This window comes from Anoplophora glabripennis, unplaced genomic scaffold (assembly GCF_000390285.2).
Source record: "Anoplophora glabripennis isolate ALB-LARVAE unplaced genomic scaffold, Agla_2.0 scaffold14, whole genome shotgun sequence".
In the NCBI taxonomy this organism is placed as follows: Eukaryota; Metazoa; Arthropoda; class Insecta; order Coleoptera; family Cerambycidae; genus Anoplophora; species Anoplophora glabripennis.
The window spans coordinates 2,631,134-2,650,863 of NW_019416352.1; the positions used below are offsets into that span (position 1 = coordinate 2,631,134).

At 30.1% G+C, this 19,730-nt stretch overlaps 1 protein-coding gene across 1 annotated transcript; it reads right to left on the minus strand.

Moving 5' to 3' along the window:
• Positions 1-3: 3 nt before the first annotated feature.
• On the minus strand, positions 4-18,579 carry LOC108904029 (cilia- and flagella-associated protein 251-like). Its single transcript, XM_023454216.1, has 19 exons — positions 18,331-18,579; positions 18,044-18,190; positions 17,826-17,984; positions 15,241-15,424; positions 14,757-15,183; positions 14,537-14,697; positions 14,336-14,473; positions 14,076-14,250; positions 12,203-12,225; positions 8,842-8,993; positions 8,547-8,734; positions 8,364-8,490; positions 8,212-8,313; positions 5,633-5,755; positions 5,372-5,463; positions 2,327-2,558; positions 1,932-2,163; positions 170-261; positions 4-120 (listed from the first exon to the last, which is right to left on the minus strand). The coding sequence occupies exons 1-19, from the start codon at positions 18,577-18,579 to the stop codon at positions 4-6; spliced, it is 3,120 nt and encodes a 1,039-aa protein (XP_023309984.1).
• Positions 18,580-19,730: the final 1,151 nt, after the last annotated feature.

A 19,730-nucleotide genomic window follows, 5' to 3' on the forward strand; every position in this document is an offset into this window, starting at 1 on the left:
ATTTTAATCTAAACCTGCGCCGCCTTCATTAGCTTCTTTATTTGACTCGTTATCCATTCTCTTTGTTCGTATAGTGTCGATTCCAAAAATTTCTTTATAAAGATACTCGAAGGTGATGTTCTGTAAACGAAAACTTAAAGAAATGCAATAATACCGATATATTACTTACTTCTGGCAAAAACTCGAGGTTACCATCATTATTATCTGATCTCATCAATGTTTTCAAAAACTTGAGCAGATTACCAGGACTTATGAATTCACCTGAAATTGATTGTGATTTGATAATAAAGTGTCTTTTACTGCAACAAAAAGTAAGGTCATTTAGGCATTCATACGGACCGCTACATACAAGGTGGGTCATTAGTGTGAGAAAGTAAAATAAATCCTTTGTTATTCCTAATACAGAAAAAAAGTTTATATAAAAGTTGATACAGAATCAAAAAACCTAAAGGACAAAATTAATTTGAAACATACAGGGCGATGAGTAAAAATGGGAACGCCAAATATTCCATTTTACAAAATTTTTCAAATGGATCACCCTGTATTTTATTCTTCTATTTTATTCACATCAGCCCACTTCAACTTTTATTAAGTATGTTCTACACCAAAAGTTGTCAGTTTTTAAGTTATTGCAACATTTCTGGAAAAACCTAATTTTTATTATTTTCAGTCGCACGAAATGGCTTTCGAAAAAATTGTCACATTGTGTCAACTTGTCAGTTCATAATTTATGATTCCATTTTGAGTTAATTTTATTATTTAATATTTATTTGTGGCATTCTATAAAAATAATAAAAATTAAGTTTTTCAGAAATGTTGCTATATCTTAAAAACTAACAATTTTAGATATAGAACATGCTTAATAAAAGTTGAAGTGGAACGATATGTGAATAAAATAGAACAATAAAATACAGGGTGTTCCATTTGAAAAATTTAAGAAAATCAAGTTTAAATTCTCTAAAAATGATTGTATTATAAAAACTGCCCTGCATAAAATAACGATATTAGTTATAGGAGTTATATAGGAGCCTTTGTCTAACATTTATCTATAACTCCGTCTAATTATTTTGTTCCAAGTGTTAGTAGCTGAACGTTAATACAACTTCTTCTTCATGTTTTTTCCAACATTCGAAGAATTTTCTACATAACTTGGCAACCCCACACTAAAATGATAAACGGTTTCTGTATGTTTCAAATTAATTTTATAGTTTAGGTTTCTTGATTCTGTACAACTTTTATATAAACTTTTTTTCTGTAATGAGTAAAGAGGGAGTTATTTTACTTTCTCACACTAATGGCCCACCCTGTATAAAAAATTTTAAAATGTCTTTCAGATTAATGTAAATGTATTTTCTTGATTTACACTGTAGTGTAATAACAGTAAAATGTCTTGTTTGTAAAGCAATTTTATTAAATTGGAGTTACGTGCATAAAATAATTGACCCTTACAGCTGCTGTACTGAGTGTTTTTATTACATGATTTAATTTTTATGTTCAGTATGTGTAGTATTTTGACGTGTGTGCCCGAAAATGTACAATTTCGTTTATTTTGGCAGAAATTTGTACCTAAGTCTACACCTCTGAAACTATCGTATTACAAGCATTGAAAGTACTATACAGTAAGACTTATGTGGAAAATAATTATGCTGTAGACGAAACGAGGGATAGGGAAAATAATACAATAAAATGCTTTAATCTGCAATAAATGTACATATTTGCAGAGACCATTATTTTAATGATTTTCACTTGCAGGAAAATGAGGCATTGCATTTATTTTAAATATATTCAATGCAGTTAAATTATTTTTAACTTTCTTAGTGATATCATTGACTTCGCATGTAAATGTCTAATTCTACTTAAAATATATTTTATATTTTAAAAATGGCCTTTTTAAGTGAAAAAAAAATATATCGTAACCATCAAAATTGTACCTGAATATGCTAATATCGAAGCAAATTCTTCTCTACTAATTTCATTCTCAGATGGACTGTCTGAATTTAATACTACAGTTTGGAAAGCTTTCTTAATTGTTTCTTTAGTATATCCATACACAGGCTTGTGGTTACAGAATAGCTTGACAAAATCAATAAAATTTATTTCTGTATTCAGAAGCGATGTTTCGTGATAGTTTCTATATTTTATGTCAATCATCATATTTTCTAGCTGAAAGCAAAAAGTGTGTTTTGTTAGATAAAACTTTTATATTACAAGCATTCTAAAGAGCATCCATCATTTTCCGTTTCCTCCATTTGTAAAGAAATATCTGTTATTTTCCATTAACAGAAATGCATGTTTTGCGATTAAAATATGCGACTTGTGGTTTTACCTCAAATTCTGTAGGATAGAATCCACAAGTTCGTACTAGTTCTGGCAATTCCGAGACATTTATGCTATCTGATACTTTTCTAGGATAATCCATAGATTCATGCTGTAAAATTTGCATATAGTAGAATAAATCCTTAATTTCTTGGAAAAGCCATCCATTTTTTCCACCTTCAATGAGACAGTAAAACGGTTCTAATTCTTTTCCTCCTAGCAGATACATCAGCTCGACAGCTCTGGAAGTTATATTGTATGTACAGGGTTTCCGTTTATGTATGACATCCATGTAGGGTAGTTTATTATAAGAATTAGAAAAAAAATGTTTATACAAAGATTTTAAGGCTTTTGTTCGAACGATTTTTTGAACACATTAAAATAAACAGTGTATAAACAGTCGAAACAAAGAGTGACCCATATACAGGTATAACTTTGAATGGGGATCATATTTATACGGGGGCTACCTTTGACCAATAGCAACACATTTAATTTTTTCATATCACACAGAAATTTAACAATATAAGACATATATACGCATTGTATTAAACACTGAAATATATATTTTTATATGGCTACATACTTTCACTATACAAATTCTATTTTAAGTCCAGTAAAAACGACTATTTCCCGCAATTGAAAATTAAAATAAATGTAATAAAATGAAGTGGTGACATATTCGGTTATTAACATTGGCCATTTGTTTTTTGCCCGGCTCGGGCCCTGTTGTCATATCACATCACGTGATACTAGGTCAATGTCAGAGGTCATTAACACTGATATTCACAAACTAAACACAGTGCTTTAAAAAATAAACACTATTACAAGCTTGAAATATTTTAAATCTGTCCACATACCAATAGTTAATATTTAATAAATGCATATGTGATTTAAAACCTAGTTCAGGTGCTGGCTTGTGGCGGTATAGTGGAGAAACTCGGTGTAATGTGAAAAATGAGTTATAACCCGAAAAAATGGCCCCCACCTAAAGTTACATGATGAAAAACTGATGATCTTTCTAACATTATGCTTATGATGATACCTAAAAAAAGCAATATAATAAATAAGATTGGGTTTGCGTAGGTATATATTTTTAACATTTGCTTCTTTTATTACAAGAGATAGCATAGCATGGGAATAACTTTTATATATGAAGGGTTTCTAGCAAAAAGAACATATGTTAAAAAAACAAATTTAGAGGAGTCTTAAAACTGATTTTCTTGGAACAGGTTAAATATTTAAAAAAAGGTTTATAGGAATTTATAATCAAAAGTGTGTAATGAAACCTTCCGACTTAATTGTATCAAAAAACTATACATTTTGAGAAAAAATATATATTTTAGTTTGACATGTGTAGTTTTTGAAGGAAAATTAAGACACTTTTGGCCAAAAACTACTTTACTGTTATTTTTTTGTTGAACACAAAACGAAATTGTTACTAACAAAAACGCATTTAGAACAGAGAAAGGAAACATACGTTGCATTTAGAACAAAGGAGAAGCATAGTTTTGATTGTTAAGTTTCTTCACAACCACTGCTATTATCTTCTGGATCAATGTTGTTTTTTGTTATCGTCATGGCTATTTGATAGTACTAAGGACTCATAAAATGTGTAATTTTCATTGTTTCTCAAAATGTTAGACAGTGTTTGTAAATCTTTAATCTTTTTTGTCTTTTTCAAAGGAACATGATCAAAAACAAACAATACATGTCACTGACAAGTGCGGTTTTTGCAGAACGCCCTATATTTCAACAATGCATATCACACTGACATGCGTGGTTTTCGCTAGAAATATTTTGTAGGAGCAAAGATATGATATTTTTAAATATAACGTTGCTAATAACTCAAAAAGTTTATTTTGTGACAAATGTTGTTTTTGCTTGAAACACTTCATATTAGACCATGAGCTAGCGCACATGGGTGTGGTGTCATCGAAAAATGTCTGGCATTTTGAGGTCTAAAGATGGTAAGTAAGTTAATGAAAATAAGGGAGGTTTTAAGGGCCGACCTCTGTTAAAAAATTTGGAAAATTAATTTCCTTTTGCATAAAATAATTAATTTTTCACTCATCTTAAAGTGTCTGGAGTTGATGCAAAAATAGACATTAATAAGTAGGTACCTAACAATTTTCAAATGCCAGACGGTTTTAAATAGCCGAAAGGGTGGTTCATAAGCCTGAACGTGCAAGAAAAAAAATTCATCGTTTACTTTTTGCCTGGCAATCAAAACAATGAATATTTTTGTTATGAAAATGATAAAAATAAATTGCCAGACGGTTTCCAATGTTCGGAGTCGAGAATCTCTGCGGAAAATTATGTGAAAATTTTAAAAATTTTTCAGTAATCTTAATGTACAAAAAAGGGCATTGTGTTTGCGGTATTATAAAATCTTATTCATTTTTCAATGTCAGACATAATTAGAAAATTTATAAATAAATAAAAGGCGTGAAAAAATTTATAAAAATTTCAATAATTTATTTTTGTCTGGCATTTTGCATTTCAATTAGAAATGCGCGTATAAACACAACATATAAATGCCAGTTGAGCTGTTCGAAAATGTATAAATGAATTAAAAAGTTACAAAAAAAAATAACGAAAACTTGGTTTTCTTTTTTTCTAATTTAAACGATTTATTTTTGTCTGGCATTTTGCATTTATATTGAAAATACATATTTATACTTCAGGTTAAAACGCCAGACAAATTGGGTTGTTCGAAAATTTTAAAAAAAATTTAAATTAATGAAAACATCAGTATTTTTTTTGTCTGGCAATTCGTTTTTTTTTTTAAATACACTTGCAAACTCAAATTAAAACTGCCAGACAAGTTGGTCTGTTCGAAAATATATAAATAAATAAACAAAGTTGTAAAAAAGTACAATTTCTCATTTTTGTTTCGATTGCCAGACAAAAAGTAAAGGATGTATTTTTTTTTCTTACAATTTAACCCCTATGACCACCCTATTATTTAAAACCGTCTGGCATTCGAAAATTGTTAGGTACTTATTAATGTCCATTTTTGCATTTTTTTTCTAATTTTTTATATATGACTACTTACTTGGTTTTTATTTTCCATTTAAACACGCAGTGGTCTTCCGTTCCAAACGAAAACATGTACTTCCCATCATAAGATAAAAGAAAATCTACAACCTATGTTATTTGATAAGTAATATAGTTGTAATACATTCTGACTCTGATATTTACAAACAGATACTTTTAACAGTAATATGTATACACTATTTATAAAAAAAGGGGCATGTGTAACTATAGAGACAATAATAAATTGTGGTTTCACACAAAAATTAAATATATGGTTTACCTTGGACGGATGTCCTAAATATCCTACATATTTATAGGGATTGCCATCTGGCAATAGCATGTGTAATCCTAAAAATTTGTCTGCTAGAAAAACCATATATTTTGCTTCAGTGTTTGGAATAATCTAAAATAATGTATAATTAAATTATTTAAGTATAATCGTATTTATTGAAATTTTATGAAGAGATGTAAGATTTATTATAGTGTCTCATAATTAGTGTTCAATAATTTACCAGTTGATTCTATTGCAAAAATAAGAATATTTGTTCATATAAACATTGTTTGAGAAATGCTTTCTAATAGTCCAAGCATTATAGAGAAATGCTTACAGAAATTATTACCTGGACAAAAAAAATATGACCGTATAGAAAATTAAATTTTAAATTGAGTTTCTTGTTCTTTAAACTCGATCCAATATGGCGAACATGGTTTAAAAAAATCGCAAAATTGAAAAAAACGGTTTTTCTAAAATAACTAAAAAAATATAGCACGGATTGAAAAATTTTAAATGAGAAAGTTGTAGGTTTTAAAAAGATCTATCGACTGATTTTTTGAAAGTATCGATTGCTTTGTTACTTTTCGAGATATATCGAAAAAACCGTTAAAAATCTTCTCTTTTCTCTTCTTCTATAACTCGTTTACATTTACGTGCCCATATTTGCTATTTACTGCAAGCATAGCCCGCGGCAAGCCAAAAAAGTACATTTTTGAAAAATTTAAAAATATTAATTATTTTTCGAGATATATCGATTTTTTGAAAAAAAGGCGCTCTCGAAAATTGGCTAGATCTTCTCAGCGGATAGCCCTACAGTAACGATTTTCGGTTTATTTTCTTCGTAAAGAGTTATATTATCATGCTGTTAAAAAATGTTGACGATTTTATTAATTTTAAGGATCAAAAAATGACTGAAAAAGTTGCACTTTTTTTGGGTATGTTTTTTTCAAATAACTATTTCAATTTTTATTATTTTTTTGTACTTAATCTGGGGTAGCTAAACACGAATATTATAGCATTTTCGCCTTAGAAGCAAAATAGACCCGTAAATGTTTAGTTTTCTTTCTTTAAAAGTCATTTTCATAAAATAAAAATTGAAATAGTAATTTGAAAAAAACATACCCAAAAAAGTGCAACTTATTCAAAGTCATTTTTTGATCCTTAAAATTAATAAAATCGTCAACATTTTTTAACAGCATGATAATATAACTCTTTACGAAGAAAATAAACCGAAAATCGTTACTGTAGGGCTATCCGCTGAGAAGATCTAGCCAATTTTCGAGAGCGCCTTTTTTTCAAAAAATCGATATATCTCGAAAAATAATTAATATTTTTAAATTTTTCAAAAATGTACTTTTTTGGCTTGCCGCGGGCTATGCTTGCAGTAAATAGCAAATATGGGCACGTAAATGTAAACGAGTTATAGAAGAAGAGAAAAGAGAAGATTTTTAACGGTTTTTTCGATATATCTCGAAAAGTAACAAAGCAATCGATACTTTCAAAAAATCAGTCGATAGATCTTTTTAAAACCTACAACTTTCTCATTTAAAATTTTTCAATCCGTGCTATATTTTTTTAGTTATTTTAGAAAAACCGTTTTTTTCAACTTTGCGATTTTTTTTAACCATGTTCGCCATATTGGATCGAGTTTAAAGAACAAGAAACTCAATTTAAAATTTAATTTTCTATACCGTCATATTTTATCTGTACAAGTAATAATTTCTGCAAATTTAACATTAATCCGTGACAGAATGCTTGGACTATAAGGGAGCTATGCCCCTCTAAATGGGGCCTCAAAAAATTAATTTTTTTTCGAATAGGTATTTCCGAAATGGTTTAAAGGAAAATTATGAATTTTGACACCATGAACGCTCATTAAAAGTCCAAATAGATCATCATAAAATTTTTCAAAAATTTTGAACAGGAGCGTCTCTTGGGGGGTCGTCGGCTAATATTTGCCCCAATTTTTTTGCTTGTCGAAGTTTTCAAATTCAGAGGTCAATATGTGATAGACCTTCATTTCCTAATAAAATGCTTTATTTCCAAGAAAAACGGATTTAAGTGCTTAGAAAAGCACACTCTGGAAAGTGTTATAACATATTTAAACCGATTTTTCTTGAAAGCGGATTATTTTTTCAATATAATACAACATTGCCATTTTTAATAGAAAACCCGGATCTATCAAATGTTACTGTTTAAATTTGAAAATTTCGACAAGCAAACAAATTGGGGCAAATTTTAGCCAACAACCCCCTTAATTGAGGCGCACCTGACTAAAATTTTTTAAAAATTTTATGATGAACTATTTCGACTTTTAATGAGCATTCACGATGTGAAAATTCATAATTTTCCTTCAACCCATTTCGGAAATATAAAAAAAAATAATTTTTTGTGGCCCCATTTAGGGGGGCGTAGCTCCCTTAGGAAGCATTTTTCGAACCATGTTCATATGAAAAAATATTCGTATTTTTGGCAATAGAATCAAGTGGTAAATTATTAGACACTGATTATGAGACATCCTGTGTAAATAACAATAAAAGTGAAAAGAATATAAGTTTATAAAATATAATTTGAGGAAATTTTACCATAATTTTACTAATATTTCGTTTATTAAAACATCCAAAAGCGGGAGCAAGTATCACCGATTTTGGAATTTTGGTTTCTGGGTCCAGTAATTTGAATTTATGCTAGAAAGGAAAAAGTTTACTGAACACATTTAAACGTATTCGACAACAACCTCATTATCAGCAATTAAAAGGTAACCGATTTTTTTGTCCTTTACGATTTCGTACCAGTAAAGGAAGCTCATGGGAATTGCTTTTTGTTCTATCCGTTCCCTGCAAGCTATAGCAAGGCCTTCATCTCTGAAAAAATACATTCGATTTCTGAACCCATATAAATTTAAGTTCTGAGCAATTACCGAGCTTCGTTGTTGTTATATTCTACTAGATGTCTGTCACATCCGATGGTATATAGAATTGATGTATGATGTCTTGGCATAAATATAATGTCATTTATGTCTTTATAATGGGAACGGATCTTCCCTGTAAATTTCCAGTCGCATAGGCGTGAATTATATACGAACAGGGCAACTGTGTTGTTATTATCCTGAAAACGTAATTTTCGTTTTCAGAAAAATATTTTAGTTTTCTTTTGCAAAATAGTTTAGGTATTTCAATTAAAATTTTTAGACCAAACTTAATATTATACATTACGTAATAAGCAAACTGCGCTTTATTTTTGGAGAAAACGATCTTCACAACTTTATTCTTTGAGGGTCTGAATGGAGTTTTAATTTTTGGTTCAAGGACAATTGGTTCTAAAATCCAAATTTCTCCATTTTCTCGACCACAAATCAAATGTATAGCTAAAAAAAAACAGCAAATATCAAGGTGATTCATTGATACTTTGATTTTTTGTTAAGTTCCTACAAATGTGTGTCTGGAAACGATTTGTTTTGAGACAATGTTACAATTTTTATAAAAATCTTTTATTTTTAATCATATCGGAAAAAGTTTTTCAATCTTATTAAAACAATCCAGGTATCTTTATGATAAGACTTGATTAAAAATTCTTAATTGTTTAATCCAGACTAAATAGCAAACTAATAAAAACAATGACTTACCATATTTTTTGCTAATAATATTGACTGGATTACTCACCGAACCACAACTAAAATTAAGTAAAGCCTACTTACATCAAAATATTTATTTTTTTATCATAAACAAACCTGGATGTTTTCAATAACAAAATAAAAAAAATTTTATGAAAATAAGATTTTTCGATTCTACGTGAAATTTGAAGGTCACTTTATTAAATATTTCCTATACCTAGGAGTTATAGATTTTGAGATATTAATTTTTAAAGAAAAAATTTGACAGATGCAAGAGTCCGCCGACATATGCTAGTAACTCTCTTCAGGAGCGTGATATCAAGCGGTTTTTATGTACCTGTAAAGAGCATAGGTAACACTACATTATGGTATACCAACAAATTAAAACATATAATACTAAGGGCCATTTTCATAATATGCGGTAAAAGTAAAAGTAAAGGTAACTATTACCTTAAAGTTAACCCAGACATATCATTTCATAAAAAATTTCACATTCAGGGTTAAGTTAACCGAAAGTATGTATGTTTTTCTACAACTGGTAGTGCTGAGAACTCGTCACGTGACCCTTATTCTTAGATAATCAGTGGTCTGTGGATGTCAAATAACCTCACATTTTCGATTAGAAGAGATAAAGAGAAACCAAAAAACGCAATGGATAATAAAAGAGCAGTAAACTTTACACAAGACGAAGAGAATTTATTGATATATTTAATATAAAAATATTATAGAGTATAAAAATAGTTGATGTACGTACATGGAAAGATAAGGAAAAAATTTGGAAACGTATTGAAGAATAATAAAAAATGTTTGCCGGACTAAAGCAATTTCTCTCTCTTCTGGCATTTGAATATATTGTGGACGAAACGCGAATATGGCTCGATAGGAAACGTTTGCAAAAAAATTTAAAGTCAACATGCAACAACTGTTGACTTGCAAGTTGTAGACAAAGCGAGGTTCCTACAAAGAAAACAATTAAGTAGTTATTACATAAGGTAATTTGGATACTTACCTTTCTGTTGGATGACTGATTGCTTCCTCAAGTTTCTCCAACAACATTTCAACTGTTATGGGTTTTAATCTAAATCTCACAAAAAAGTCATGTGAATCATAATTTCAAAATAATTAGGTCTCCTCCGAAATATTCTAGGCATTACTTCATTTATTAATTTCTCTTTGCTGTTATATGCATTTTTTTCATAATCACTCATTTTAAACAAACTACTACAAACTAAATTCTGAATCCCAACTCGATAAAATTTACGAATTTAGATAAAACTTTATAGGTTAAGTTTCTCAAAACTGGTAGTTAACCTATACTTTAAGTTATAGTTAACAAATTGGGAGGTTAACCAAAAGCTAATGCCAAATCCGATATTGTGAAAAGGAAATTTACTGGTTAACTTGCAGTTTCCAGTCATCTTCAAGTTACCAGATATTATGAAAATGGCCCTTAGTGTTTCACTTTTGTTACATTTTGATAATTTGAAACAGCTATAACTTTGTTAACTTAATTTTTTACTTTGTCGTATGCAGAATAAAATTTTCTTTCAAGCCATATAATCATTGTTAGGGTTGGCTTTACTACTTTTAGAGATATTTGCAATTTTCTATTATTTGGACACTTTTTCTCATATCAGTCCTGTTGGCCATGACCAGAAACACTTCAAAACAATTAAAATAACTTGACATTTGTCAACTTAGTTGTCAAATTATCATTAGTGTAATTTAAGCGATCCTCGGACATTTTTATTTAAATTTTCGGCAAAAACTATTCAGACACAACAATAATTTGACAACTAGCTTAACAAATGTCATATTATTTCAATTGTTTTTGGAGTATTTTTGGTCATGGTCCATTTGACAACAGGTCTGATACGAGAAAAACTGTCCAAAAAAATAGAAAATTGCAAATTGCTAAAAGTAGTAACGGCAGCCCTAACGATGATTATATGGCTTGGAAGGAAACTTCAATCTGCATACCACAGAGTAAAAGATATAGGGCGTTCCATTTAAGTTAACAAAGTTATAACTGTTTCAAGTTATAAAATGTAACAGCAAAAATGAAACACCTAGTATTAAATGTTTTAATTTGTTAGTAGTGTAGTGTTACCTATGCTCTTTACTGGTACCAAAAATCCGCTTGGTATCACGCTTCTGAAAAGAGTTGCTAGCATCTCCGCGAACCCTTGCATCTATCAAATTGTTTCTTCAAAAATTAATATCTCAAAATCTATAACTATAGGGAATATTTAATAATGTTACCTTCAAATTTCACGTAGAATCCAAAAATGCAATAATACATGGGGTGTCCCATTTAAAATAACGAAGTCAATGTCGACACCCGGTATAACCGGAAGTGCTGGAGAGTTCTAGATATTTTAGTTGTGTTCGTCCCAGGGATATTGCCATGTCGCAAAATTTTCAAATTTTTCGGATCAGTAGGTACTTTCCTAGATATCGATCGACGCAGTTCCTGGTGGGACACCCTGTATAAATAAACAAGCCTGGGTGATTTCAGACTTCAGATTTCAGTTTTTATACATATACGGGACACATTTCTAGATAAACTTTTTTGTTTATTGCAAAGAATCCTCATTCGATTTTTTTTTAAATATTGATGAAAATTCGATGATTCGACGCTTTAGTATGAAAACATGCTATCTCAGATTTCGGTTGGAAAACATGCTAATTCAGATCTTTAAGTAAAAACATGCTATCTCAGTGTGACTAGAAATTTAAGTTGGTTATTCAACAATAATTTTGACGACAAAATTGCTAATTAAATAAATAGAATAATATGCAACATGTACATTACTCAACGTTTTTTGAAATAACAAATTATAAATAAAAAAAAAATAGTGTATACCTTAATATATAAAAATGTTTATTATTACTAAAAATTATTGGATATTTCTCATACAAATTTTCTTTGATAATTATAAAAATTAATATTGCACTCTTACCTGATTTATAGTCACTGCTCTTACTTTTGTTAATAAAGTTAACATAATAACCAAAATATAAATATAATGTATAAAGTTGAATAATATGTATACATATATCGATGCGACGGGCGCATGTGATTTGCACGTGCACATTTCCGCGGTGCCCCATGCACACATGTTTATCATCAGCAGATCATAAAGAGCCGGTAATAAAAGTGTCGCATACCTACATTTCATTTCCAAAGTCTATGCAAGCACGCGACTACCCTTAAGAAGCCATTTGTTTTTATTGAGGTGCAGTAAGAACGATTGGGACACTATATAATTCTTTTTATTGCAGTCTCCTTATGCATACAAAATTATTTTCAGAATAAATTGTGCATCCCAGATTTTGTGAAAAAGAAAAATAAGTGTATCAAGAGTAGCGACTATAAATCAGATAAGAGCAGTATGCTATTAATTTTGATATCAATAAAGCAAACTTGTATGAAAAAAATCGAATAATTTTTAGTAATAAAACATTTTTATATATGAAGGTATACTTGCACTATTTTTTTATATATAATTTGTTATTTCATAAAACATCGAGTAATGCAGTATGCTACACATACTGCATATTCTATTTTTTTAATAAACAATTTTGTCAATTATAACAGTGTAACTTAACTAAAAAAAATAAAATAAACAGTGTACCTGACCATAAACATTCCTTACTTTTTTAAAAATATATTATACAGAGTGATTCAGAACTTATCCAAAAAAAAATTCTGGATGTACAGGGGACCCTTATAAATACAGTTTTGTAAAGAAAAAATCAAAAAGGGCAGTTCGAAAATGATTTAAAAATACACTTCTGCACGGCACTGGAAACTGGTCCACTGTAAAATCTGACCTCGCACAATGCGACTGGCATGGCGGCGTGATAAAAACGGACAAAAACTTCGCAAGGAAAGAAATATGTAAATAGTAGTTTATCGCACCTATTTTATATCGGCAAATTCAACTGCTTTTGCTTTTATTAATTAATAAAATTAATTTGTGTTTTTAAATAATAAAATCATTTGACATACCCGATGTTACAACAACAATTGTTCAAAATTTTATCCACCAACGTGTAAACACATTTGGGTCCGTCTTACTCAGTTTCTACGAACTAACACAATGTTGTTGTCTTGCTTCACCATAATACAAATGTTTCATCATAAATTAAAATGATATCCATCAACTCCGAATTGGTATACACGCAAACCATGTTTGACACTAACTACTCATTTTTGACACTAACTACTAAAAAACTATTGTAAACACCACAGGTAACAGGTAAATACTATCGCAACAACAATTGCAAAATCCGATTTCAGTATTCGGAGTTGCTGAAGCCACGTGGCTCTCCACGCGTATTGCGAATGACGCTGGATACTACAGTTGTCCAGCTATGTAGTGGTTGAATGTATTATAACTTCAATATCACTTCAATAATTTTTTTCTCAGCATCTATTCCCAAATTTTTTTGGATAAGTTGTGAATCACCTTGTATGTATAAGTTTATTATAAATGGATGGTTTCAATCATTCAATGTGCCAACTTAAATGTCTAGTCACACTGAGATAGCATGTTTTTACCTAAAGATCTGAGTTAGCATGTTTTCCAAGCTTAATTTGAGATAGCATGTTTTCCAACTGAAATTTGAGATAGCATGTTTTCCAACCGAAATCTGAGATAGCATGTTTTCGTACTAAAGCGTCGATATGGTGAATAACTTACATCCTGGTGAATATTTTAAACAAGATATCGATGGGGAATCCTCGGTTTTCGGAAGCATAGCGGAGCACACAACCACGTTCTTCTCAAAATCAATCAGATGTAATCTACCGTTAGCATAACCAATTACTATATATGGTCTAAAATAAATAAAAAAAAATGAGCGTTGTTACTTTGCAATTTATCAGATATTGACAATTCATCGTGGACCTCCATCGCCGAAACGCAGTCATCGGCAGTCAGGAAAATAGGGACACATGTTCTGTTTAAGAAATCAATGGCATAAATATTGTTATCACTTGTGGCTGAAATATATTAGGTTTTAGTCAGGTAGATGTATTTGTCCTTAATGTCGCAAAAATTGTCAGTTGTTATTTTTGGGACAATTACCAATGAAAAAATCGGGTAATAGAAAAGGCTGGGATGCTAAACTGGCATCTTTGGGCAAATTCGTTCTAAAAATCCTCTGTAATTCACCAGTAAGGTCCACAAAGTCACATTCCGAAATGTTACTACCATTTGGTTTTACTGCAAAATATTTATTTATTTAATTACCTAAGTATAATTAACATTAATTTGTTGCCGGCATACCTATATAAATCGACAGCAAATCTTCTTGTTTAAATTTCGGCATGGAATTAAAACTTATGGAAACAATGGGTCCTAAAGCGAACGTTTGAAACCAGTAGAGAATTTTTATCGTTTTATCAAAAAACAATATCGAACCACTTGCATCGCCAACTACTACGGCTCTGTAAAGAATCCCATTTCAATTAATTAAACATTATATTTGTAGTGTGTTGGTTTTTACTCTGCCGCAGCTGCACAAGTCCGAATGGCATGCTGTGAAACTTTGATGGCGTTTATGTATATCTTTAAATTATCCAAAACACCTTCCTCAAATGGCTTATTATAAAGAGTGTTGGAGAAAACCAATATACATCCTTTGTTACTGCAAGCATAACATGCGTGGCAATCACTTACGTAACATCCTGTAGTTAATGTACCAACCCTGCTCAGATTTGTTATCCGAGGAATCTTAGACTTGACAAATAGTTGTATGTCCTCATCCTTATAACAAAACACATTAAAATTTATATCATTTTTAAAGTATTGAATTGTTACCCAAACTAATAAAACCACTTGTTTTTTGAATATAATCATCATAATTTCCTCTACGTTGGGGTTAAAACATATTTCTACTGGTGCTCCATAGTTTTTGTCCACTTCATACGAGTCTGAAACATAATATGCTCTTTTTGTATATCTGTATACCAATTTGAAAATAAAATTACCGTGTGGTTTATCGCTTCCACGAGACCACACCCATAAATCCACAGAATAACTACCCTCTTTCCTTACGCCAACTGTTATTAAGAATCGACCACTCAAACTCAATTTAACTAAGATTGGTTCACTTAGGGGATAAATACTGAACATACTATAAACTGGAATACTACAAGAAAATAAATTTAACTTCTATGATCGAAATAGAAAGCTAATTCGTGTGCAACAATTTTAAATTTTATAATAGAGTTAACTTTATGAAGTTTTATGGCCTAATTTTAATATACAGGTTGTCCGCAAATTTCACGTATATTGATTGTATATTCACGACGATAAATAAACACGATCTACGAAAAAAAGGTTAAATAAAAACATTTTGGTTTTTGAGTCACAGGCCTTCAAAGTTGTCAATAATAAAACTAATTTAATTAATAATTTCATAAACCTTTTGCCGATCGCGTTAAAGTTTGGTACATTTATTTGGACTATTATGTCGTACCATTTCTTAAAGCTTTAGTCAAATCGATATACTGGGTGATAGTTTTCTCCGGTTACCTCTCCCTTTTAGCGTTCAAGAGTTTTACAGTAGTCGTAATTTTTTAAAACGGGCAGCAACATTGATAAGGTCGTTTTATTTAAAGAAAATATTTCTCTTGGGGAAATCGCCCGTCTACAGAAAGTATTAATTCCGTGATATTACTACGCAAACCAAAACATATAGACCTGCAAATAATGTCATTTTTGTTAAGAATGGCTTTCTGTACGTGGTTTTCTAGAGATATTTTTTTAAATAAAACGATCTTTTCAATGTTTGCCTGTTTGAAAAAAATATGACCACTGTAAAATTTTTGACCACTAAAAGGGAGAAGTAACCGGAGAAAACTATCACCCAGTATATCAATTCGACTAAAGCTTTAAGAAACAATACACCCTAATAGTCCAAATAAATGTGCTACATTTTAACGCGATCGGTAAAAGGGTTATGAAGTTATTAATTAAATTAGTTTTATTTTTGACAACTTTGAAGGCTTGTAACTCAAAAACCAAAAACTTTTTATTTAACTTCTTTTTGTAGATCGTATTTATTTATCGTCGTGAATATGCAGTCGAACGTTGTCGGTGAAATTTGCGGACACCCTGTATAACACAACTGCATGTCGAAAATGATCAAGCATTTTCCTAGTTCAAATTTAATAGTTCAAATTTAAGATTAGTATTGGAATTGGTAATGTTATGCTAGATGTTAGAAAAATATATATTTGTATATTGATGTCGTAAACCTTCTATTCAAAGTATAACAAATGTTGGTTGCAACTACTGGGCGCAGGAGTGGTCTGATCGGAGCGATTTTGATGTCGTTGTTTAGGTTGGACGTTTCTGTGTCAAATAGAAATGACCCAGGCATTCCAAGATTACGGGGGAGCCATGGGGAGGAAAATTGAGAACGTCTACATTTTGGCTATCATTATAAGAGGGTGAGTTGATATGTCGATATGAGTGAAAAGTTAGGGTAATTGTAGTGTTTTCGGTGGTTTTCAGAGTTGTTTTGTGAGTCTGCGGGTAGAAATATATAAAGGATGATTGGTATTTTTTATTGTTTTGTCGTTTTCGTGTTAAAAGACAGTTTAATTTTCACACTAGATATCATAAATTGATTTGAATATTCTATAGATACTTTTTTCAAATATGTTATTTATGTCAAATAATTTTTTTGTCTAAATACCGAATACACAACTTAATTATAGTGGTCGATTTTAAATTTTAGAGAAAGTGAAGTTATTTTAATTACCAGAATTAAAAGTAATTCTCAGATTAAAAAAAAAGGAATTTGTTAGAATTGTATTTTCTGCTTTGAAATACTAGTTGAAAAATTTCAGAAAATGTAAATTTTTAATTCTTTTCCATTCTTTTTCGAAAATATATTTTAAATTTTGGCCGTTATAGTACATAATGCCATTTTCTCTTAAAGTGTCTCCTAGAATGTCTATGTTGTTCTCTGAAATTCAGACAAACAGAAATTATCACGATAAATGGAAATTCGGAGCTAACATTTTCGCGAAGCAAAATTTTTCCAATCTGCCTGAAAAACCTGAAATGTCAGCAAATTTTTTGTATAACATGCGTTGGTTACATTATTATCAAAATTTATGGGTACCATCACTGGAAAAAATTTTCTTTTGTCATTTTTGAAATTTTATTTTGAATGAAAATGATCTGATTTTTAACTTTTTATGTTTTACAAATTAATAATTTATAGAGATGATACATGTTTAGATAAATTTAGAATTATACAGGGCGTTACACAACAATCTCCAGAAAATGAGTTCTTTTTTCGTCCAAAGAATATTTTAAAAATGGTATGCACATTCAAGAGATTTTAGGTATCTTTAAAATAATAAGAGGAAATATAAGAAGACATCAAAAGTGTATGTTCCACATTTTAAATGCATTTTCATAAATTGTTAATTTGTATTGATCTGTTTCTGTTTAAAATAAATTTTGCATTTAAAAAAATTACAAAAAATATTCTTTCCATGAGGAAACAATGAGAAAAATGTTTCTTCATTTTGACATGTTGCTTTGCACTTTATACAACTACAACTAAAATATTTCGGTGTTCTATAGTTGAAATAGTGAAAATTATGTACACATCATAGCTGTCCCAGATTATAATAGAACCGTCCTTGTTATCATCAGCAGTAGCTATAAATTGACCTTCTTGATCTGCTGATATGGAACTTATTAGGTATTGCTAAAATAGAATTAATTGACTTAGAAGTGTATTCATATTTAAATATCGTAAATCATTACATGTCCTTCTAAACATTTCATTTGCTTGGTACAGTAATTATATAAAATCGGCAAATGGGAACTTGCTATAAATATTTCCCTTCGGTATTCTGACGTCAGGTTAACAACGCCAGTTTTTGAATTGATGCCATAACTCCATGCAAAGTCCTAAAAAAAGTAATTTGCAGAGAAAATTATAACAACTATTAAAGTTTTTATAAAAACATATAAAACGGCATTGTAAGTTCTATGAAATATTAATAATCTTATGAATTATGGAATTTCAAATAATAAAAACTTGTATTTACAAAAGGTTTCGTTTTGGCAATCATTTCAGGATTGTCGAAAGATTGGGGCCCAATTTGGTCACCGATTGCGTCATATAAGTTTATATCGGATTCGAGACATCTCATTGGCAATGTAGAATCTGTAGATATAATTGAACCTCTTTCAGAATGATCTTCTACATAGTGCTGAGATCGTTCTATAATGATCTGTCTGAAGATATACATCAAGTTTTCTTTGTCTTCTCCTCTAGATATATTTTCATCAGACATTTTCTCAAAAAAAAATAAAATATCACAAATATATGACAATATTGACAAGTTACTGAAACATAAATATTTATTTACTATTCAGTTGCACAAAGTAGGTAGGTATCTAGATTAATATAAAACTGAAATTACCTAAATCTGTTTTACATTGACAATTTATTGATGAATTAATTCTTGAAGTCATTCCATCAAGAAATTGGACAAGTGTAATGCACCAAATCTGCTGTCAAATAACTTTATGAATTTATTCATCAAGTTCTTGACAAATTATTTAGAACATGTTCTAATTTTCGTCAATTTCTTCGTGAAGTTCAGAAGTACCAACCCAACAGATTTCCAGCCTCAGATCAGTAATGAGGTTATGTTATTGGAATATGTAAATAATTGTGTGGCGTCGTACTAGTTTTGCATTGTTTTTACTGATTTGTTACTTACAAAAACTAATATTTATATAATATGTGTCAGAACGGTACCGCTGTTGTATCACTACAATTATGAGTGGAAAGGTGACATTTTTGAAATTTATTTGCTTCTTTGATTCGTTGGTAGAACTGATTCATGCGTCAAAAAACTTGACAAAGTCTGTAGCAGTGTAAAACCACACTGTTTACCAATAAATTCGTGAATTAATTCATGAAGAACTTCGTCAATTTATTAATGAATAAATTGTCAATGTAAAGCAGCTATTAGAAGTTGTAGCTGAAATATTGAAAAGTTATCTGGTATACTTAACAGAGGACACTACATAGAAGTCACCATATTATTCAGCTAACTGTGCTTCAGTAAAATATTGGTAGGTAAAAAGATACAAGGTGTCACAATTAAAATGTAATTTTTTGTTTTGTAGCATTTAACCATTTTTTTTAAATTTTCTTGTGAAAGTCCGTGAGAGAAGGTTTTTTTGGGTGGGAAATCATAGTTCGCCTTTAATTTTGGTGTAGCCCCTAGAGGGCGCTACATTTAAAGTGTTTGTTTCAAATCTCTAAATAGAATCGATTTTGAGAAAAGTGTAAAGCAAAAACTCCAAACAATTTTTTTAATAGAAACAGTTGAATATATAGTGGTGGCAGTGGTAACTATGTAAAAATATATGCGATTATTTTTGAGATTCCAGGGAGAACACCTGCTGTTTCTAATTCCTCATTCTGCTAATT

Excerpts from the sequence above, each read along its gene's own strand:
- LOC108904029 (XM_023454216.1), bottom strand. The coding sequence starts at position 18,579 with ATGTCTGATGAAAATATATCTAGAGGAGAAGACAAAGAAAACTTGATG. Across the intron at positions 12,226-14,075 it reads TTTATTTTAGACCATATATA|TAAGAGCAGTGACTATAAAT; the intron begins GTAATTGGTTAT and ends TATTAACAAAAG. Across the intron at positions 5,756-8,211 it reads GAAATATTAGTAAAATTATG|ATTATTCCAAACACTGAAGC; the intron begins GTAAAATTTCCT and ends ACATTATTTTAG.